Source organism: Gobius niger (assembly GCF_951799975.1).
Source record: "Gobius niger genome assembly, chromosome: 7".
Taxonomy (NCBI): Eukaryota; Metazoa; Chordata; class Actinopteri; order Gobiiformes; family Gobiidae; genus Gobius; species Gobius niger.
Genome location: NC_136858.1, coordinates 28,138,650 through 28,159,674, shown reverse-complemented (window position 1 = coordinate 28,159,674; position 21,025 = coordinate 28,138,650). Strand labels below are relative to the sequence as shown.

Sequence of the window (21,025 nt, the reverse complement as noted above, 5' to 3'; positions counted from 1 at the left end):
CCAGGTGCTGTTTCTGCCAGTAAGCCGTCAGTAAGCCGATTAAGAAGCCCCAGCCATGACGACAATTACAATGATAATTTGGCCAATTTTGCGATTTTGATTGAATCTTTATTCATTACTTGCCCTATACCCAACTGTGGATAGATATTCTTAAAGGGACTATACAAGGTTTAAAAATATAAAAATGAAGTATTTTCCTCCCCCTACATGTTCCAGCCTTGTCCTCATGTGTAGAATAAGCTCAGACCTGTTCACCACAACTGCCTCTAAAATCCCGCACTGTCACTCAGAAAGGTGTTAATTCGGTCCGAAGTGCCGTCATGCACGAGCTTAATAGAGAAGCTGCAGTTACGCGTAAGACCTGAGGTGGCAGTAGTGAGCATAAAATGACTAACTTGCATCTAGCCCCTTTAAGTTTTTGTCTGACATGAATGACTTCTTGTGTTGGACTTGATGCCATTGTCCAGCCAGTCTAACAACACAATGACATATCAGTGAGAACATGTCAGTGCTTGTTTAGCGAGAAGGATGTTGACAAAATAGTCAGTTTTTTTTACATTGCACTGAACCACTTGGGAACACTGTTTCTTGGCTATCTATGTGACAGTTTGATTTTGAAACTAATTAGTGCGCAACCAATTAAAACAGCATATCTAATCCCGAGGACCATTAATAAGATTCAAACACATCAGATATATAATCAATTTGATTTTCAAAAAGCAATAGATGGAACCGGTAAGGGCACATTTTTGATGCTGAAACATACGAACCAATGACGTCTGTATATCTAAATAAGTAGCATTATTTATTTATATTTAAGATAAGATTTCAAATGCTTTGCTTGTACAGGTTGGTCTCTGCTCCCTCCGTCTCTGCAGTATCAGATCTAACAGCTGCCAGATCACGGGACTTGGATTAGCATCACAGCCCGAGAGCTTTTTTTCCCCCCTCTCCACTGAAATAAGCTGACTTACGGTGTCTATGATACTGGATTTTATTCAAAGATTCAGCTATTTTCAAGTTGATCGATGCAGAGGAGGCACGATTTGCAGCTTTATTATTCAATAGTCGTGCATCATGTCCTTGCATCGTGTGATTCGTTGAACTGTGGATTTTCAGTTGTTTACAGGGCGGCCCCTGTATATACTGTAGCATGATTTATCCATTCAGGACACTCTATATTTTGCTTCGCTTGCCTTTGTTTCATCCGTTTTCCAATTTCCAATGCATCTCTATTTTAAGTAACGGTGGCATTCATTAGGTCTTCTTGCATGTTACACTCCTGCCACCCTTTCCTGTGATCACACCAGCCGCCGGAGGCAACAGACACCTTCCTTTGCTCTCATCAGCTAAGTTTCACAGTCGACGTGTGAACGCTGTAGAGCTGCAGCCGAGATTCTACTTCTGCAACTCTCATGTTTTATTCTCCGCACCTGCACACTCCACTTCGCCCGTTTTTTCCCCCCGAAACGCTGCAGTCTACCAGCTGGTTATTTTTATACATCTCCTACAATACAATCAGCAAGGTCATCCGCAGAGACGGCATCTTAGATTTTGTTTCATCTTTTTGCCATCCTAGAAAACGGCATTGATGTGCCAAACATATTGAGTATAACATGAGTGTATGGCAAGGACGCACTTCATGCAGTCAGGGTCAGTGGGTCATTGCAGAGATATATATTTTTCGCACTTCTGTTCAAAAAGAGAAGGTTATCTTCTCACACAGAAAAGTTTCCAAGACATGAAGTTAAGTAACCTCATACGACCTCTTACTCATTGCTGTCTGTTACTCACATAAACTTGTCCTTTTGTGCTCTAAAATGCTTCCTTTTGCTACTCAGTATTGGCCAGTGCTGGTTTTAGGAACTGGTTTTCTAAAGAGGGTTATTTCAAAGTATGTAAATTAAACTCAAAGTCGATGCTTGCTAATATATACAGCTTTGCACAATGTTTTGCTCAAAAACATGGCAACATTTGGCAACACAAACACTGGCATTTCCAAAGAATGTCCTATTTGCAGAGCGCTATAAAATGATTTACCAATATGATCACTTGGAAAGCTATCTGCATAGTTATCCATCTACAGCACTTTCTGCTTTTTTAAAGGTTACTTGGAAATGCGCCAACGACGTGCAAATAGTCGTTTGTGGCTGTTTTGGTTTCACTCTGAGCTAACAGGATGTTTCAAAAGCCTCGACAGTTGTGTTTAGACTCGCACTTCATATTTGAGCCGAAACTGATTTGACCTGGCTGTCTGTGCGTTTCTTACTGTTGTTGGATTTAACTTTTTATTCCGTGCTTTGTTTTGCAAGGATGTTCGTTACATGAAGATTTGCAGCTGTTGTAAGTAGAAAAACCTGTTGTCTTCATTTGGTTTGGCAGCATGGCATTCATTGTCCTGACACAGGGAATTGTGATAATTTCTAATCATTATTCTAATAATTCTAGTCGTCATTCGTTTTTTTTTTTTCTGACATTTCCCGGTCATTAGCTGTCTAAGCCCACCTCTGTATTCTGCATTCCTTCTTTGGTAAAAGCCAGAATCCTTGTCTAAAGGAGATTAAACCGGTCAAGCGTAGCATACTGTAAAAGTAGCGAATACCAAGCAAGGACTCAGAAGTACAACCATCGGGAGGTGCTGGAGAAAAGGCTTTATTTAATTATTGGTTTGCCTTCATGAGTATTTGGGGTTTTGCACTGCAGCTGAAATACTTGGTAGAACTTAATCAAATGTGTAATAAATAAGGCTAGTAGCTATAGTTACTCTCTCTACAGCAGTGGTTCCCAAATTGGCAGAAAATCATGTCGAGATATAAGCAGTGTTAATTTCGGCAACTAAAATATTTGGTCTTAATTTTAGTCAAAGTGATATTTTTGCTGACTAAAATTGGACCAAAACTAAATTCAAAGTTTTTCATGAGACTAAAACTCTGACTAAAATCCAGATATTTTAGTCGACTAAAATAAGACTAACTAAAAATGAAAAGCTTCTATTGAGCGTCTGAAAGAGCCTCATATCATGTAAATTCTCTGCCAAAGGAGCAGCTCTGAGCTTTGTTCATGTGAGAGCAGCTCCATGAAGCAGGACCTTGATTTAAATATTTTTATAATGAATATTATAAATGCAAAGTTGACTAAATTTGTCTTAAATTTAGTCTAGACTAAAATTAAATATATTTTTTTGACTAATTCTCGATTAAAATGTTATTACATTACATTTTTGTCAAAAGAATAAAATTATTAAAATATGTGAATATAAGAAAATGTTACTGATGCTGTACTTAATGATTTTTATTCATAAACCGCATGTGAATTGAGGTCAAATGCCAAAAATAAATATGGTTGATCACATTTTTTGCCACACATATTACACAAAGAATGCGATTTACAGTTGTGGGAACCTCTGCACTATAGTACAAGGAAAAGTACTAGAATAGTAGAATATTCTGATCTGCTTTTGCTCGTGTGCCCAAAATGCAGCGTGTGTAGCTTTTTAGGAACATGAATGCATTTGAGTTAAGATGATGGAAGGCTGCACTTGAATGTTGTGGAGGCTTTATGGGCAGCTACAAGGTCAAAGCAGTGCACATTATGCTACTGTGTTTCTCTGAAGCAATTAAATCTAATGTGTCTGGATCAGATTCCACCGTGGGCCAGAGTGGAAACAATAATTGCTGCTAAAATAACAATGATGTTGCTGACTGCTTTTATCTGGTCCGGCATGGTTGATCTTCTACTCGAAAAACGCCCCATCAAAGTGCAGGAACATGATGAGAAGAAGTCGGTTTGACTTTTCCATTTTAGTCACACCTCGCCTCATCTGGGTTTACGCTTCTTAACAAACTTGCCCTCGTCATGGTTTCGCCTTCAAATGTTAGGATCACATGCCTCACGACAGACTTTACTTTTATCTAATCAAAAGAGACTGAAGTAAACAATAATAAAAGTTACTACTGCATATAAAAAGCCCTTGTTTAGGAAGTTTGAAAGATATAGAAATTTGAATGCAGTTTGTGAGATCATCTTTCAGTGTTAAGACTTCTGTTTACTGTTGAATCATAACCACGCCACCTCATTTCACATCTCCTTTTACTGTGTTTACTTCTTTATATGAACTTCTGTTTTTGAGCTTTATATTACACTGTCAAGGATTTGTATTACACTAAGCATGACATCGACGTCTCAAACCTTTAAAGTGAGAGTTTAAATGTTAAAATTAAGTATTTTCCTCCCCCTACATGTTCCAGCCATGTCCTAATGTGTAGAATGAGCTTAGATCTTTTCACCACAACTGCCTCTAAAATCCTGCACTGCCGGATTGCCATCATGCATGAGCTTAATAACGAAGGTGCAGTTGCATATATGACCTGAGGTGGCAGTAATGAGTATAAAATGGCCAACTTGCATCTAGTCTCTTTAAGGTAGCCCTTTTTTTGGTCTTAATTATTATTCTCTCCCCATCCTCTGTGACTCAATTGCCCTGGGGCTAACTGACGGAGATGTGGCAGCTAATTTAACAGCCTCTCCTTAAACTACACTCGCATTTACAGGCAAAGTGAGTGTCTTTCCCCAGGTTTAACACTTAGTTTGTACTCCAGTTTGGTCTTTGTTCCGAGCCCGCTCCTCTCCGGGGCTGTTACGGACGATTGGCTCTATGGTTGAATTATTCATTCGTGAGTCACCCTCCGACCGCTGCTCAGTCTCAGCTTTTTCCACGCGCTGCCATGTTTTTAAACCAGACCTTTTCCTCCAGAGCACAGACTCAGGAGTCCACAGGGGATTTCAAGATTGCGACAAGCTTTATGCGTCGTCTGTTGTTGTCGTTGTTGTCATTTTACCACTACAGTAGGTTGCATGTGGTCACAAGCAAAAGACACAATGAAAGTGAGACATTTTCACTTCCTGCGGCGGAACCGTGCTGCTGCAAAGGTCAGTGTCCAGTGAGTGACAAACTGCGAACATGACACTCACACAAACAACAAGCAGGCCTTTTCAAGACTGTTCAGCCTTTAATGATTTACTTTGGAATACTATGCAGCTCAGTACAGCGGGTATTTGTCATTGTGACACCCATTCTCATGTTGGTGTCTTCAGTATTCCTTGTTAAAATTAATTGCCTCGGACGCCAGAACCAGCAGTCAACGTAGAGGACATCTACAAGCACAAATCGGCAATTAGCCCGTGTTTGGACAAGATTAGCCCAAATTTAACATGGTTCTTCAGACAAGTTTTTTTGTTGCCTCGGGCTAAGAAGCTAAACCTGATGAGATGTAAAGGCAGTGTGATTGATCGCATAAGGCCATATTTACAACTAGGCCTGTCATGATAACAAATTTGAAGTTCCATATATTGAGGCAGGAAAGTATCACGATAGACAATGTTATTGACTCTAACGATACTGGATACTGTCAACTCTCAGGCATAAAAATTACTGCAACCTTTGTTCTAAAAGTGTTTCCTAATATTTTGAAGCTGCGATAAACATGAAATATAATGTAACTCAATTTGCTTCAGCTGAAAATCAAAGTTGTACAAAGAAAGAATGGGGGGAAATGCTAATAAATGTAAAGACGATAAATATCGAGGCCAAAAATATATCGCTTATCTGCTATTTATTGAACAATAAGGCAATTTAGTAATTATCGTGACAGCCCTATTTACAACCAGTGTTGGGGGTGACTTATTACAAAAGTATCGAGATACAAAAATATATTACTTTTTTCAGTAACTAAGGAAAACTTAGTACATACATAAAATACATGAATATATTAGTCATTACTATTAAAGTAACTCAAGTTACAAGTGCATTTAAATGTATAAACAACAAAATTCCAAACTCCCATCAAATAAAATGCAGCATGCCAAATCAAGTTGTATAAGATCTGCAGTTGCATGAAGCTAATGTCATTAAAAGTGAAGGAAAAGGAAATCCATGACTGTACTTTTGCTTGGTGGTACTCTTACTATTTTCACTTTAAAGGGACAATACGGAGATTAAAAATGTTAAAATGATTTTCCTCCCCTTACATGTTCCAGCAATGTCCTAAGGTGTAGAATGAGCCCAGACCTGTTCACCACAACTGCCTCTAAAATCCTGCTCAAAAAGTTGTTACTTGTGACTTGAGGTGGCAGTAGAGTATAAAATGTAAAAGTAACTCAAAGTAGTGTAACATTTTTGAAACAGTAATGCAGGCAATATGCTGTTATTTTTTTTTGACGCGATAGAGATTAATGCTTTACATTTTGATTTAATTTCATCTTTATCGTCTTTACCATCTTCATCACCTCATAATGTTCTTTCCTCTTCTTCCAACTTCATCGTCTTTCTTTTTTTCTTTCTTTTTGCTTGCTTTCATGCTTTCTTGCTTCTTCCCCAACCTCAACATGTGTCTCGTTGCTTTGCTGCTCTTTGCCCGCAGTTTTGTGAGGAAATGCAAAACATCATGAAGCTCATCACCCAAATGCCAAATTAGATCAGCACAGTGCACTCTTACTGGAAAATAACATTGCATAACCGCGCTCCGAGTCCCGTCTCTCACGAGTCCCGAGGTCACATTGCCGTCGCTGTTTCTGCCAAATCTTGCTTCACCCGCTCGTCCAGAAAGAGCTCCAGAGGAAAACTGGACCGGCGAGGGTGACTCAGCCTGCGCCCGCTCTCATGACTAGTCAAACTCATGACCGCCATGTTGGACCGGGACACAGCAGAGAATGGATGCTGTGTTATATTAAGATATGTTTTGTTCAAATTAATGCCACTTATTGCTGTTAGTGGTTGTGAATGACTATTTGAGTGACTATTTGAGTGGTGTATAAGTATGTTGACCGTGGTTACAAGATGTACATTTGTTATCGCCAAGGCGTTTTTGTCGAATATGCCGTTTTTATCTTTGTTGCAGCACAATTTGGCTCAGTGCAATTGTCCACTTAAGCCTTAATCTGTCTTAAACTGGTCAGGAATTTGAATTAAACATTTACTTATGAGAGTGACCTACTTTTCTTTATCGTTTCATTGTTACCCCTGCGGGGAACCATATCCTGTCACTTGTGCAATTTAGAACATTCTGATACTCTTTTATAGACGGTGTTACTATCTCTTATGATTTCAAAGTACTGGGCTGCAGTATGTGGTGGTAGTTTGCTGTTTTTCTTGCTTTCTCCTTACTATTCCCTATGGGGACAATATAGTATACCTTAAAGGAATAGGCCACCGTTCTTCCATACTGTGATATGTTCTGAGCTTAGACGAGTAGCTTCCAACTTCACCCTGTTTGGAGCTATAGGAATAGAAGCCAAATTCTAGCAACTACTTTGATCGTTTTGTGTGACTGAGCTCACGCACAAAGACCACACAGGTACGCATCAACTCGTCGAAGCTCAGGTAAGAACATATTTCAGTGTGTAAAAACAGTGGCCTCTTCCTTTTTAAAGTATTTTACATTATATTCGAACAGATTAAACTGCACTGTGTTTTATGGGTTGTATTAAATATTTTGTGAGCATTTCTAAACTTTTTATTGTTTAATTCACTGTGCTTTTAATAATCCCAGACAGATAGTTTTGAAGATAGTTTACATGCAGCAGAAGGTTTGGATTTGGTCCACATTCAGGGTTTTTTGTCTTGGGCAGTATCGTGTGAAATGTAGAATCACTGATGCAGGTTTTCCTGAAATGAGTGAGTAAAAGACTTAATTGCGCTGCGATGGAAAGGTCATCTCTTTATTTTGTTGCAAAGTCGCCTTTTTGGTGCACCGTTGTGGATTGATTTCCCTCCCAAGTCGCCCTAATCAGTATTGGCAGTCTCTCCATTATCAAATCACCCCGGCCGGTTTGTTCTGAGTGCATTGTAATTTTGGATTAAAGCTGAAGAAAGGGAAAAAACAACCACATAGCTGGAAGTTTTGTGTTATCACGAAGCACTGCATTTTCCTTTCTCATTACTCGTGTAATACAAGGACACACATAACCAGTCATTAGTCCATTTGAAGATGAATTTTACTCCAGGGCATTTGAAAAAACGTTTTGTCTACAATTGAGCTTTGATTATCCTGCCCACTCAACCCTTTTTTCCTTTTATTCCCATCTGTGGCTGTTTTCATCGCTTTAACCAATATTTTTCTACATTTCTGTTTTCTGTTTGTGCTTTCCTGTTCCTGTGTTTGTCATGATTCATCCCCTTCTTTTTCTTTCCCCTCTCTCCACCTCCGGTGTGATGTTGTTGTCCAGCCACCCTGGTGTGCGTTGACCCCCCTCTGTCTGCTCTATCCATCCACCCACCTACCCATGATCCTCTCTGCTCCCTCCTGACCACGGTGAGTCTGGTCCAATCTATGCACCAACACTCACCACTGAACTGACAATAAACAGTGCCTATGATAACAAAAGTATTGGGTAACCTTTGTACGTCGCAGACATAATGGTGTAATACATGTTGTTCTGACACTTTTCACGGAAGAAGGAAGTCAATGCTGTGCCCCACACGACTATTTACACCTTTTTTTTAAACCGCATGTGTGCACACTAAACTGCATTGTTTATGCGAAATATGCATTATTCCATAGTCATATGCACTTAGTTACTTTAATCTTTAAGGGACAGTGCATGTTTAGAGACATCGTGCTTAGTGTCTAATCACTAATTGCTTTGAAGCTCACGTCCATTTAAAGGGACTATACAGAGTTTAAAAACGTTAAATATTATAATTATTTTCCTCCCCTACGTGTTCCAGCCATGTCCTACGGTGAATGAGCCCAGACCTGTTCATCACAACTGCCTCTAAAATCCTGCACTGTCACTCAAAAAGGTGTTAATTCGGGTCCGAAGTGCTGTCATGCACAAGCTTAATATAGAAGCTGCAGTTACAGGTATGACCTGAGGTGGCAGTAGTGAGTATAAAATGGCCCACTTGCATCTCGCCCCTTTAAAGCTGGGTACCAGAATGTACTGTTATGGGGGGAAAAAATGATATCGAAAGCAGGTACCAAAGAAAATATCTTTAATTAGATACCTCTTAGATCCAGGGACCGCACTCAAGGATGTTACTTTGTTGTTTCAGCTCAAGAAATGATACAGATTTAAAAGAAATAGCCATGTATGGAATAAATTAACATTATTGTTCTGTTTTATGGTTCTAGATGACAAAAAAGTTGTCTGGTTTCACTTCAGTGTATGTTGTATGTTAGCCACACATGCAGTTGGCCGACATTTGAAACTTGTCACTAAATGATTTTCTTTGGTTTGTCTGAGACAAAAGATGCTTTCAGTGCACACTATAGGAGTTTGCTTGTTTGTTGATTTGTTGATTGTTGTTTTTGATTTGGTTAAAGATCTGTGATGACCAAAAAGAAAGGAATTTGGAGCCTGTACTCTTGGGTATAATGGCCATGTGGCTCAATTGGAAGTTCCAAGAGACTTTACTCCCCTCAAAAGATACTAGTTGTACACAATTCTCCGTTAACTTTTTCATTGCATCTCAATTCTTTAGTTTTTTTTGTATTGGAGCTTAAGCAATATGACTTAATTCTGAAAAATATGATATTTTTTTTAACAGTGTACTGGATTTGATTGTGAATTCCATACTAGTCTCTGTCGTGTATTTGCACCATGATGATAAATATTGACTCCTGTTGGTCTCTCTTTGATGCTTTGCCTTTTCCATCCGGCTTTATGTGTGACCCAGACCTTTAGACACCTCATTCAGGGATCAGAGCGACACAAACGACTGAGGCAGCGGTGTCAGATTAGCCGCGGCTCATTTCTGTGTGGGCTGAGGTTTGATGGGCACGGGATTATGACATCACACGTCTGCCAGTGGCATTAACACACTACCCTGGATCAGTGATGCAGTTAAAGACATCAGTTGGCTGTGAAGAAAGTGCACAGTGACAGCGGCATCTGTGGTCAAGCGTTTTGAGATCTGAGGTGACAGACTGACCACATGGACAATAAAGTCAAAGTTAGGATGTTCATAAAAACGTCTCTCTTCCACATGCAAATAAACACACAGACACAAAGTTGCAAAATACAGAAGGTTATTCAAGGCCTTGACCAGTCAGAGTCACATTCTGAGAGAGTGGGAGTGGAAGCTAGTATAAAACTCATAACAAAAAGATGATTATTTGTCACTGACGATATAACAAAATTGTGTAGGTCTGACCGTATTGACTTAAAGGTGGGGTAACTGATATAATTTGGACCATATTGTTAATGTAGTGTTGTGTGGTGAGGAATGCGGTGCCCAATTAAAAAAAAAAAAAAACTTTCTACAGCTCGATATTGCTCCGGTGATAACGCTGGGTTAGCTACAATTAAAGGGACCAGGTGGGTTTTCGTAAGAAACATTTTAGAAATCTCGTGCACTAATGAGACCCGGACTTTGGTTGACAGGCAGCTAACATTACAGCTACTGACGCGGGTGTGGTTACTGTTGGAGGATAACATTAAATAGCTATTTATCTTTATTTTAGTTATTTATTGATCCCTTTTCTGTGGAAGCATAGACAGACTTGAATGGTAGGACGAGCACAATGTCTCGAGTTCATGTCTCCGGGTCCTGCACCGATGGTAAATAAACATCTCCTGTATAAGACATCCAGACTGCTGCCTATTTATCATCTATCTTCTCGAACGCCATTATTAATTCTCTAACAGTTACGACTGACTTTTTAGGAAGATGCTCCGTCACAGCAGGGTAGGAGGAGTCTGTAAATCCGCCATGGACTCCCTTTCGAACGTGGTGAGCAGGCGTTGTCTATTATTTTTTACAGTCTACGGAGGCGATTGAGCAGTCATATAGACTCGGGGACTATTACTATGAATGGGGCTGAATGGGACCCACTAATCCCTAATTATTAAATCTATGATGTGGAAATAAGAAATTGCTAAGATGTTAGCAGGTATAGGCAATAGGCCCAATTTATATCAGACCCTATTTTGAATTCCTCACGATTCATGTGCACTTAATATCTTCATATTGCTTTAAGAGAGATAAAAGCGGCCGTCTGCTACCTCTTCACACTACTTCACTGTGGTTTGGTTGAAGTACGAGTTCAATGCATTTCTTTGGCTGTCTGACCTGATTCACACAGACGTCTGAGAAAATTATGCCTCCACCCGAAACATTGGAACAAACAAAGATTCAATTAACCCTCGTGAATAATCCGAATCAATTCAAAACAAACCCTTGTAGTTTGTTTTTCTGTGTTTATCATCTGCCTGTAGAGGGTGCTCCAGGCCAATTCGAAATCCTGACCACACATAAACCATAAAAACATAGCTTTGCCGGCACTGTTGGAGGTAGTCTGATTTTGTTTGGAGGATTTGAAATGTCAACAATTAGCAGCCCTGTCTCCAGTAAATCACGCTGCAGCGGCTTCACAAACCGTAATGACGTTAGTTACATCACTAACTAAATCAGTGTGGCATCATGTGTGACAATTACAAAGACTTACTGGAAATTCCCAACATTGTTTCCCCTCCGGACATGGCGCTGTCATGCGATGGGTTGTCTGGGGATATTTATATTTCAGCCTATTTCTTTTTGGAATTGACTGTCTATTTCTATTGAGTGAATTTGTGTTTTTTTTTCTCTTTGTTTTTCTTCCCAGGTCACGCTTCAGTGTCTGGAGAATTTCCTTTGTCTTTTCCACTACGTGCAGCATCTCCCCAACCAAACCAAAGATGCGCTGAAGTTCTGGTATGTATGCCTTTTTGATTTGTTTACAACCGCACAATGTGGGGAAAAATGCACTAGTTGTGAGTTACATTTTTTTGCAGATGATGCGAAGTCGCCACTGAAAGCTAAAGTTTGCTTTTTTCTGAATGATTTTTCAATATCCTTTTCCTTCTATTCACCTGCAGTGCCTGGTCTTAAGCATGACTCTCTTTTGCCAATTAATTCCTGTCTTTTAAGGATCTCTCTGGAGTAAAAGGCTTCTCGTATTATGCAATCATGCTGCATTAGCGATTGGAGGACCCGGCTGCATACATTTCCATTCTGATGAGGGAAAGTTGCGGGACATTAGCACCTTTAGAGCCTCTTGTTTGTATTCCGCTCTGTTTAAGTAGTTCACGCACTCTGCACCTGGAGTTTGCCGCATTAACATTCATGAAATATGGCTTTCTTCGGCTGAGTGCTGATGAGTTTGGACAGCGTTAGTTAAAATGTTCGAAAGGAGAAGCTCTTGTGTCTAAACAGAAAACATCCACTGTTCTCTGAAAATGCCTTTTTAATGAGCTGCTTTTTTGCAATGTTGTTCACTCAGTCTGTGTGGGATTCCAATGGGTGCTCCTGTTTCTGACGAGCACTAGAGGCTCATCCTTCAGCAAATAACGCCTAACCAAGGTCTGGAGTTGGTGCTAAACAGTCTGCTCAGGAAGGACACTCTGCTGTGAAGGGCCATTTGAAGTGATGATGGAGCCGTCTCTCAAACAATGGCGACTTCTGATTGGCTGGGAAGTGACTCTTAAAGGGACTATACAGAGTTTAAAAATGTTAAAATCAAGTATTTTCCTCCCCCTACATGTTCCAACAATGTCTTAAGGTGTAGAATGAGCCCAGACCTGTTCACCACAACTGCCTCTAAAATCCTGCACTGTCACTCAAAAAGGTGTTAATTCAGGTCCGAAGTGCCGTCGAGCTTAATATAGAAGCTGCAGTTACACGTATGACCTGAGGTGGCAGTAGTGAGTATAAACTGGCTAACTTGCATCTAGCCCATTAAATGATGGATGTAGCTGTAAATTAACATCCTAGCTGATTTGCTGACAAATTTATAATGTGGGTCGTCTTGTGAGCGGGGGATCGGCGTATCGGCTCCCGCATGTGCACACTGTCATTGTGTCCTTGGGCAAGACACTTCACCCACCTTGCCTCCAGTGTCGTACATTGTTGTATGAATGAGAGTTGCTTTTCCGGTACGTTTTTGTTGCTTTTTTCTCACTTTGTAATTGCTTTTTTCCCCGCTTGTTTATTGTGTTTTTGTTGCTCTTTTTTGTTGTATTTTCATCCTTGTTTTCGTCGCTGTTTTGACGCTTTTATTCCAAGAAGCTTTTAGATTTGGGTAAAGCCAAACTGGAGGCAATGTGCTCTGCTCAGGGGTGAAGAGGTTAAGCTTAACCCCTGAGCTTTTGAGGAATCTGTTGGTCTGAAAGTAGAAGTAACTCTAACCCTACTCCAAACCCTCACTGATCCCTGTTTTTATTCTACTGCTGAAGGCCTCCGATTTGTACTTGTTGCATAATGGACAGGATCGGAAAGTGTTCTCCACGTGTTCGAATCTCATAATGCATCGAAACATTGGAACACCTGTTCTAATGCGTTCTGCATACAACTGGTGTTCATCATGGTGCCATCGATTTGTCAGCATGTCCTTGACCCAGGGCTCGACACTAACGTAGTCCCGTCGTCCCGGGGACGGAAAAAAAAATGCACGGGACGAGATGAGATCTTACCCGGGACGGTCTCGGGACGATAGGCCTTTTTAATATATATGTATTTTTAGGGCTGCAATGATTCATCGATTAAATCGATGAACTCGATTAGTAAAATGCTTTGAATAATATTTTCCCGCTTCGATGATTTGCTTAATTAATATTTCTCATTAAAACCGTATGAAACGGGGCCGCCTACGCGCTCGGAACTAAGTGGCGCTTGTTTCCGCACGGCCGCTTCTCAAGAGCACAGCTCTATGGTTGTAAACACCAGAGCGGAGCTCGCTGTGCTAAAACTCGTAGCCGGGCAGAGCCAGGTAGCAGAGCGGAGAACCAGGCTGTTGTAATCATTAAAACACGGCTCAAACAAGAAGAAACTCCGCAACGAGAGGCGAAGACAGGACGGAGGCGAACGAGGCGAAAGGACACGACTCCCCCCGCTCCGCTACCGCCACAACAATACTGACAACTGTATCAGTGATGATTTACCATCAGGACCATCTACACTTTCATCCACTGTTACTTCAAAGTGTGACATAATAAGGTAACTTCTCTCCCCCCCTCACCAAACACAGACTTTTACATCCTACTGTATCTACTCCTCCGTTGCTGCAAAGTGGTTTGCGCTAAATATCTTTACGCTGTATCTACGATTTAAATTAAGATAAATAAAAACACAGATTTACGTAGAGTGACCACCTGTCCCTCTTTTGGCTGTACTGCAGAGCCATGTCGTTCTCCTGCTTAACATGTCCCACTTTATCACTGAAGCCCTCATGATTTTTGTGTCTAACTGCTTAATAATATATTGCGATCTGTTGCTCGCCCAGTGTTATAAAAGTTGTAATAATGAAAAGGTTGGTCTTTTTTAGTGGGATAAAAAAAAAACCCTGATCTATAAAAAACTAAACTAATTTCTCCGTACTTCAAAGTTCTGCCAAATTGTCCCACTGGTCTGTTTAAACTATGTGAGGTGGTCACACTATTTCAAAAGCAGAATAAAACTCCAGCACAGTCACACTGTTTCATCTGTACTTTAAATTTCTCATATCCTTTCATTGCTCACAACAAATACATTTATGAACCATAAACACTGACACATTAATCCCTGCTATAGCAATACTATGACAAACATAATTAAAATGTTTCTCCTCTTTTAGGAAACCCCTCTGGTTGAGATCCCGGGAAAGAGATGAATCACCTGAGCTTCAGCAGAACATTTCAAGATTCTGTCTCCAGTCAGGACCTACTTCACTTGAATAAGAATAAAAGTACTGAATAATATAAAGACACTCTGAAGCTGCTCTGTCTCCTCGTCATGGACATAAGGACAGGCGTCTCTTAATGAGAGTCAAATGTTGCTGCTTTTGGGACAAACTAAGAAATTAAGAATAAATGATGTTATTTCTAGCAGAAAAATCCTTTGTTAAAAACATTTTTTCTCCTTTTATAATCTGCTCTAAAGTCATGAAATGTAGTTTTTCAATATAAATGCAATACATATCTGATTACTCGACAAATCGATGTAAATAATCAATAGTTGCAGCCCTAATATTTATGTAAGCGAGTGTGCATGCTTCCCTATAAAAGAGCGAGAGCTCTATAAAATTCGGGACGGTTCACATCCATTTCGGGACGATGCCAAATGGTTTTCGGGACGGTGTCGGGACGGTCATGAAAAAAGTTAGTGTCGAGCCCTGCCTTGACCGTGTAAAAATGGTGGCTTTTAACTTGCAGCCAGCAAAGGGCGAACCGAGAAACACACAAGATTCTTAACAGGGCAAACTTAACCTGTCTTTTCATTCATTCATTTCAATTTATAAAGTGAGAGATATCAGTGCCCTAAAGCTGGTAGCCACAATTATTCATACGACCAGTTAAAATGGAAAGATACCAAAAAACTACCAATACAATTGCTCTCTTGTGGCAGCAGCAGTCAGATCGTATCTCGAAGATCCTTCAAACAGTGACCTACATAAGCTGCAGTCAGTGGACAGACTGTGACATTACATTAACTCCAGTGTGCGGCCACGTATTACGCATTTAAATCTCAGCCGCAAATCACACACACAGTCGCGTATTAAGGATGTATTGCTTACATAACTGTGTGGGTAGTGCAAGTTTTATCATATACCAGAGAGGTGTCCATGGTAGTCTTTCACTCTCGCTGTAAACCATGTGAAAGTCATTATTAAGACAATAAAATAGTCACGTTGTTGAATTCATTGCCCAAATCTCGAAATATCATTGAAACGGACACACAAGCTCATATAAAACACGGTTTGTGTGGAGTCAAAATCGTGCAAATGAATGGATTACACATTTTAATTCATTGTTGATTTATTACTTGATGTCCATTTTAATTTCTTTCTGGAAAAAATGATTTAATTTTGAGGGAAAATTACAAATGTTGTGCCTCTAATTGCAGAGATTGAATACTAAATAACTAAAAATGTCCAGTACTGCTCAGTCACAATCCGTGTTTGTTTTTTGTTTTGTTTTTTGGGTTAAATTAGGTGCTAGTTAGTCAGATTAGGCGCGGGTCAGACCCAGACGGCAGGGTCCTCCGCAGGTCACGGCGGGTTCGGCAGCGTTTCCGAGGCCTGTCCCATCGCCATGTGACATCATGTGCTTTCATGTGATACGCTGATCTGCTGCAAATCTGGAAGGCTTCCATTTGAAATTCCAATTTAATGGAATTTGCGCTGCAGAACAGAAAATTCAGTCAGCCGTCGTGAGAGGAGGTATGCGGATAGAGCCGGGCCGAGCTGAACTTTAACTCTGGATACACACAACATGACGGGAAGAGAACCTTATTTGGGATTACAGACATTTGGTGAGACGGAGGCTGTAGGTTTGTGAAGCGACTGAAGGCTCTTGTGTTCGCTGGTCATTTTGTTAATATAGAATTGTGGAAAGAGAAAATGGAACTTGCTCTGGGGGAACTTTCCTCAAGGTGAAGATAACTACTTACTTTACATTATTGAATTTTAAAGAAGCTATCAGGAAAGATTAGCAATGGCGCAAAGACAGGGTTAGTCATTTTTGTGGTAGATTCTTTGATTTGGGAGTTTACATGTGTGGACTAAAGATGCTAGCTTTAGCTTTTGTAGTAATTCACAGAAATTAAACTTTGCTTTTATCCTGAAGTAGAAGATCTATCAGTTCGAGCGCTCCTTAATCATACAAGATAAATTTAAAGTCTGAGATATTTGTCTTGAAAGCTGAGTTTAGCATGTGCCACTACTGCATGAGCCTTAGGGATGCACACATGGCTGTCAGAAAAGCTTGCAGGAGAAAGTCTGTTGACTTTATGCTACCTTATTCTGTTTTACCCATTTGGACCTTTTTGTTTCACTATTACTTTCTGTTTCTTGTGCTTCTTTTTTCATTATAGCAGACATTTTTTGACATTAGACATTAATTAACCTGCTGGAACGATGACAGTAGAGAGGCGTAAAGTAAGATTTTTCCACAATACATATAGTTGTGTACTAATGCCAACGCTGTGTAGTATGGTTGGGAAAGGGTTTTTGTCTTGATCCAGAGGTCAGCAGTTCTATCCCAGCTCCAGGTAGCACATACTGTCATTGTGTCCTTGTTCTGGGTACACAGGCGTCTGAATGTGTGTATGAATGAGTGAGCTTCCTCGCGGTGCGGTGCGAGTGCCCAGTGGAGGTAGAAAAGCCTTGTGTGTGACCATTTATCATTTCCTGTTGCAGCTCAGACATGAGTGGGGCCAGTAACACACTGGCGAGGGAGTTCCTGACGGATGTGCACCAGCTGTGCAGCGCGGTGGCCCAAAGAGCAGAGGCCCGGGACGAGGATGAGGAGGAGAGTCACATGGTCGCTCTGGGAGAGTACCTGGTCCGGGGGCGGGGCTTCCTGCTGCTCAGCACGCTGGACTCCATCATTGACCAGGTAGGTCTGAAGAAAACGCATGGATGGGGTTCTTTTTGTGCGTGTATGTAACTGCACACAGTTAAATGGGAATTATAGGCGATATTCTGAATGTGACACATATTGAAGCTTTATTTACCTGCATAACTAGCTTTCACTTCTAGCACACTGCTCACAATGAGGAACTTCATGAAGCACATTAATTCATCTTTTTCAGCTGGAAAATGGTGGATCAGAATGTTCTATATATTTTCTATTCCTCAAAGATTTTCTTGCTTTCATCTAAAAGTTTAAATAGGATAAAAAGCTGTGTCATAGATGTGTTAAACTCATTTTCAAGGCTTCCCATTTCCAGAAGACGCTTGTTCAGAATATCCACAGTTTAATTGGCAATAAAAAAAAATCTATATTAATTTGAAGATGACACAATATTGCATCCCTTTTTATGTTTATAGTAGGTTTTATATTGTTACAGTTTATCAGCTTCTCTGACCTCAGCTTGGCCTAATCTCTCTCCATCAAAAAGGAAATTACGCACAGTGTTTACAAAAGCATCGTAATGTTTTATTAACATGCACTGGGACATGCGTAGGCCAGACAGGGAAACAATGTTTGACATTTATGCTGAGCAAATATTCCTTAGAGCAGTTCAGCTCCGGTTAACAACATGACTAACTAAGTAATGTGTATTTGGGAAATACAAACACAGGTTATTGAATGCATCATAGATGTAGTAGAATAGAAATATGAAAAGAGCATCTTGTATATTGCGTACAATTGTGGCATTATGGCTACATTTTCTTAACTTCTGTGTCTGTGGCCAAATACTGTTAAACCACACTCTGCCAGTCATTTAATGCAATTACCATGCGTTTTTTGCTTGGTTTAAGTCTGTGGTCGCTAAAATTGCCTTAACGTGTCCTGGTTTTGTACACAGCATTATTTATGTAGAAAAACAAGAGGGATAGCGAGATTTGAATTAAATCGTGGGTGTCCAAATGGAGTTTTCCTCGAGAGCTGCTTGTCAAAATGTACTCGGCATGGAAGGCCACACAACAACAAGTGCAGTAAAACATTCAGCACGGAATATTTATCAGAACCACTCCTTTATTTAACGCCTGCCCTGTCTCACACTCAAATGTTTCTTATTGAAGTTAAAACGGTGGGAAATGTATAACGATTATCTCTGGCAAAGTGTGCCTGAAAACAAAACTACATTTGGTCTAAGGGCTGCACTTGGAGCACAAGATGGAACAAATTTACATTGCAATTGGTGGTTGGAAAAAGGAAAGTGGAAACGTTTTTGGTTATTGATTTCGGCTGTAGTAAAACATGTATAGGCTGATGACTGGTAGTGGTCATTAGAAGTATTAAAGGGATATTTCAGGATTTTTGACATAGGGCCTCATTTCCTAGTTGTCCAGAGTGTTGCTGATTTCTGGAGATTTTTTTTTTGTAATTCATGCAGTTCTTATATTTGAAGCGTTACGTGGAGCTTGTCTAGTGCAAGGCTAGCGCATTTCTACGATAGAATAATTTTAACCATTTTGCATTTAGAATAACTTATGTTTGAGCAGCATCAGCTTCGTGGATGTATAAGCTATGCAGTGGCGGAGTGATCTGCTAGAAAATAGTCCCTCAAAATGCGATCATTCATGTGATGCAAGTTCAGTTCTATTCCAAAAATTATTCTATCGACACAGACATTTATATGGTTAGTCTGGCGTTGTAAATGATTTTCCTCAGGTGCACTGTGGAGCGGGTCAGACTGTTTTTAATGCAGGCTAGCTGATACTGTAGAAATGCGCTAGGCTTGCACTAGCCTAGCGCCACGTAACTCTTCAAATATAAGAACTGCATGAATTACAAAGAAAAATATCTCCAGAAATCGACAACACTCTGGATAACAAGGAAATGAAGCCCTTGTATCCCTTTAAGTGTGTGATAAAGTATATGTTACATTATTTTTTGACTCATCAACTTTAGTTTTTATAGAAATAAGAATCTATATATTTCATGTTTCCTATGTGTCTTTTGAGTTTGTTTAGGTTTTATACACTTGTGCATACATCCATGTGTTTTAATTTACAGTTTGCTCAGTGTCCTTTCATTTGCGGTAAGGATTTGGTTGAGCGTCGCATTTGTGGGGGGACAGATGCGTGACAGTGAGTTGTGCACTCATGTCAGGGGCTGGAATGGCGGCACAGAGCGTGTATTGTTAGCTCAGTTAAAGGCACCAGGCTCTGACCGCTCTCACTGTTTCCACTGCTTCACCCAGATGCCCCGCAGTCTCCAGGCCTCACTGTACTTAGTATTGATCCCGTCGCTCTTGCAGACAGGGGGTTTAGGGTGCAGGAGGCTTTTATCAAACTCATTCAGGATGCTTGAGGTGAGCGGTGCTTCATTCCTCATACACAAACTTATAGTAAATGTGTTAAGTGAGATTTTTGTAGGGCTGTTCAGTCATTGCAAAAATAGCTGGATTTTCATTGCGTATATATAATAAAGTGCCATTTGCTGTAGAAACCACCCACATTTGTTCAGGTGTATAGACAGACCTACAATTTACTATAGAACTTTATGAAATTATTTAAATAATGAGCTATACGCACAGTTTCCCCGCGTGACGTCTTCCTGGACAATAATCCAGACGCTGTACTTCCTGTCCCCGATTGTTTACATTCACCACAAGCAGGTCCCACAAAAACATAGAGATAACTCAGGATTTGGTGAAGGATGAGTTACTGATGGACAGTCAAACATCATGTTCGCTGTGAATCCTGCCCCGAAAGCAAACGCCAGTGGTAGGAGCTTTATCTTGCGAGCTAAAGGCTATTGTTAAAAAATTATAATATAACATGTGTAGGGTATGAGGGTTTATTAATCAATTAATTGGTATATTAATTAATTAATAGGTTGTAGATTAGCCTTAAAATTTTAACGGGGCACCAGTTCGAAAGGCGAACAAAATAAAAGTAAGAATAGGAGGCTAAACTACAGATTTATCTGAAGGAAATGAGGTCTTGGACGTACACATGGACCCTTATTCTGGAATAATAAACACAGACATTACCAAAGCAAACTGTGGTTTATGGAGGTTTAATGATCAAAATCAATTAACAGACGGCATTAAATATTAAAGTGCAAACAGAATAACCTAGAAGGCTAACAGGATGAATAATCAGATAAAATGTTCTAAAATTGTATCTGAAAGTCAGTAAGGTGGTTATGTGAGTCTTATTGAGCTAGGTCTGTGAGATACGCTTACGACCGTGAGAAAGGTTTTCCACGCCAACTGTGGTCCGGCGTTCGGCGTTCTGGGTGGTGATTCTCGAGCTGATGCAGGCGCGGCCCTGTCTGCAGCTCCTCTGGCCTTGGGCGTCAAGCAAGACTCAAAATTGGTTTCGCTGAAGGCTCAGCGATCAAAAATGTTGTTGTCTTGTAGGAAAAATGCAAATGTTCTTAAAGGAAGTAACTGATAGTTACAAATTCACGTCAAATGACGGGCTCAAACTTAAAGTTCTTGTGGTCCATCTGAGACAAAGGAGAGGTCAGAGTTCAGCGGGGGATGTCCATGTGCTCATCCTGCCGTCTCTTTCTCCTCCTCCTAACTCAACTCAGAAGCGCGTTTTTTAAAGAAGAGCGTAAGGGTAAGGGAAGTTTCTGGCTATTTCTCCTTCCTTTATACCAAGGGGGC

General features: G+C 40.3%; 1 protein-coding gene across 4 annotated transcripts in view; it reads left to right on the top strand.

Moving 5' to 3' along the window:
• Positions 1-21,025, top strand: part of lyst (lysosomal trafficking regulator) — a 98,912-nt gene that overhangs the window by 2,301 nt on the left and 75,586 nt on the right. For 2 of the 4 annotated variants that reach the window (XM_079559681.1, XM_079559680.1), the window contains exons 3-4: positions 11,604-11,692; positions 17,151-17,349. In XM_079559681.1, the coding sequence (XP_079415807.1) occupies positions 11,604-11,692; positions 17,151-17,349 (288 nt within the window). Of the gene's footprint in view, positions 1-8,224; positions 8,310-11,603; positions 11,693-17,150; positions 17,350-21,025 lie in introns of those variants that run through there. The other 2 variants (XM_079559679.1, XM_079559678.1) reach the window with 2 other exon arrangements.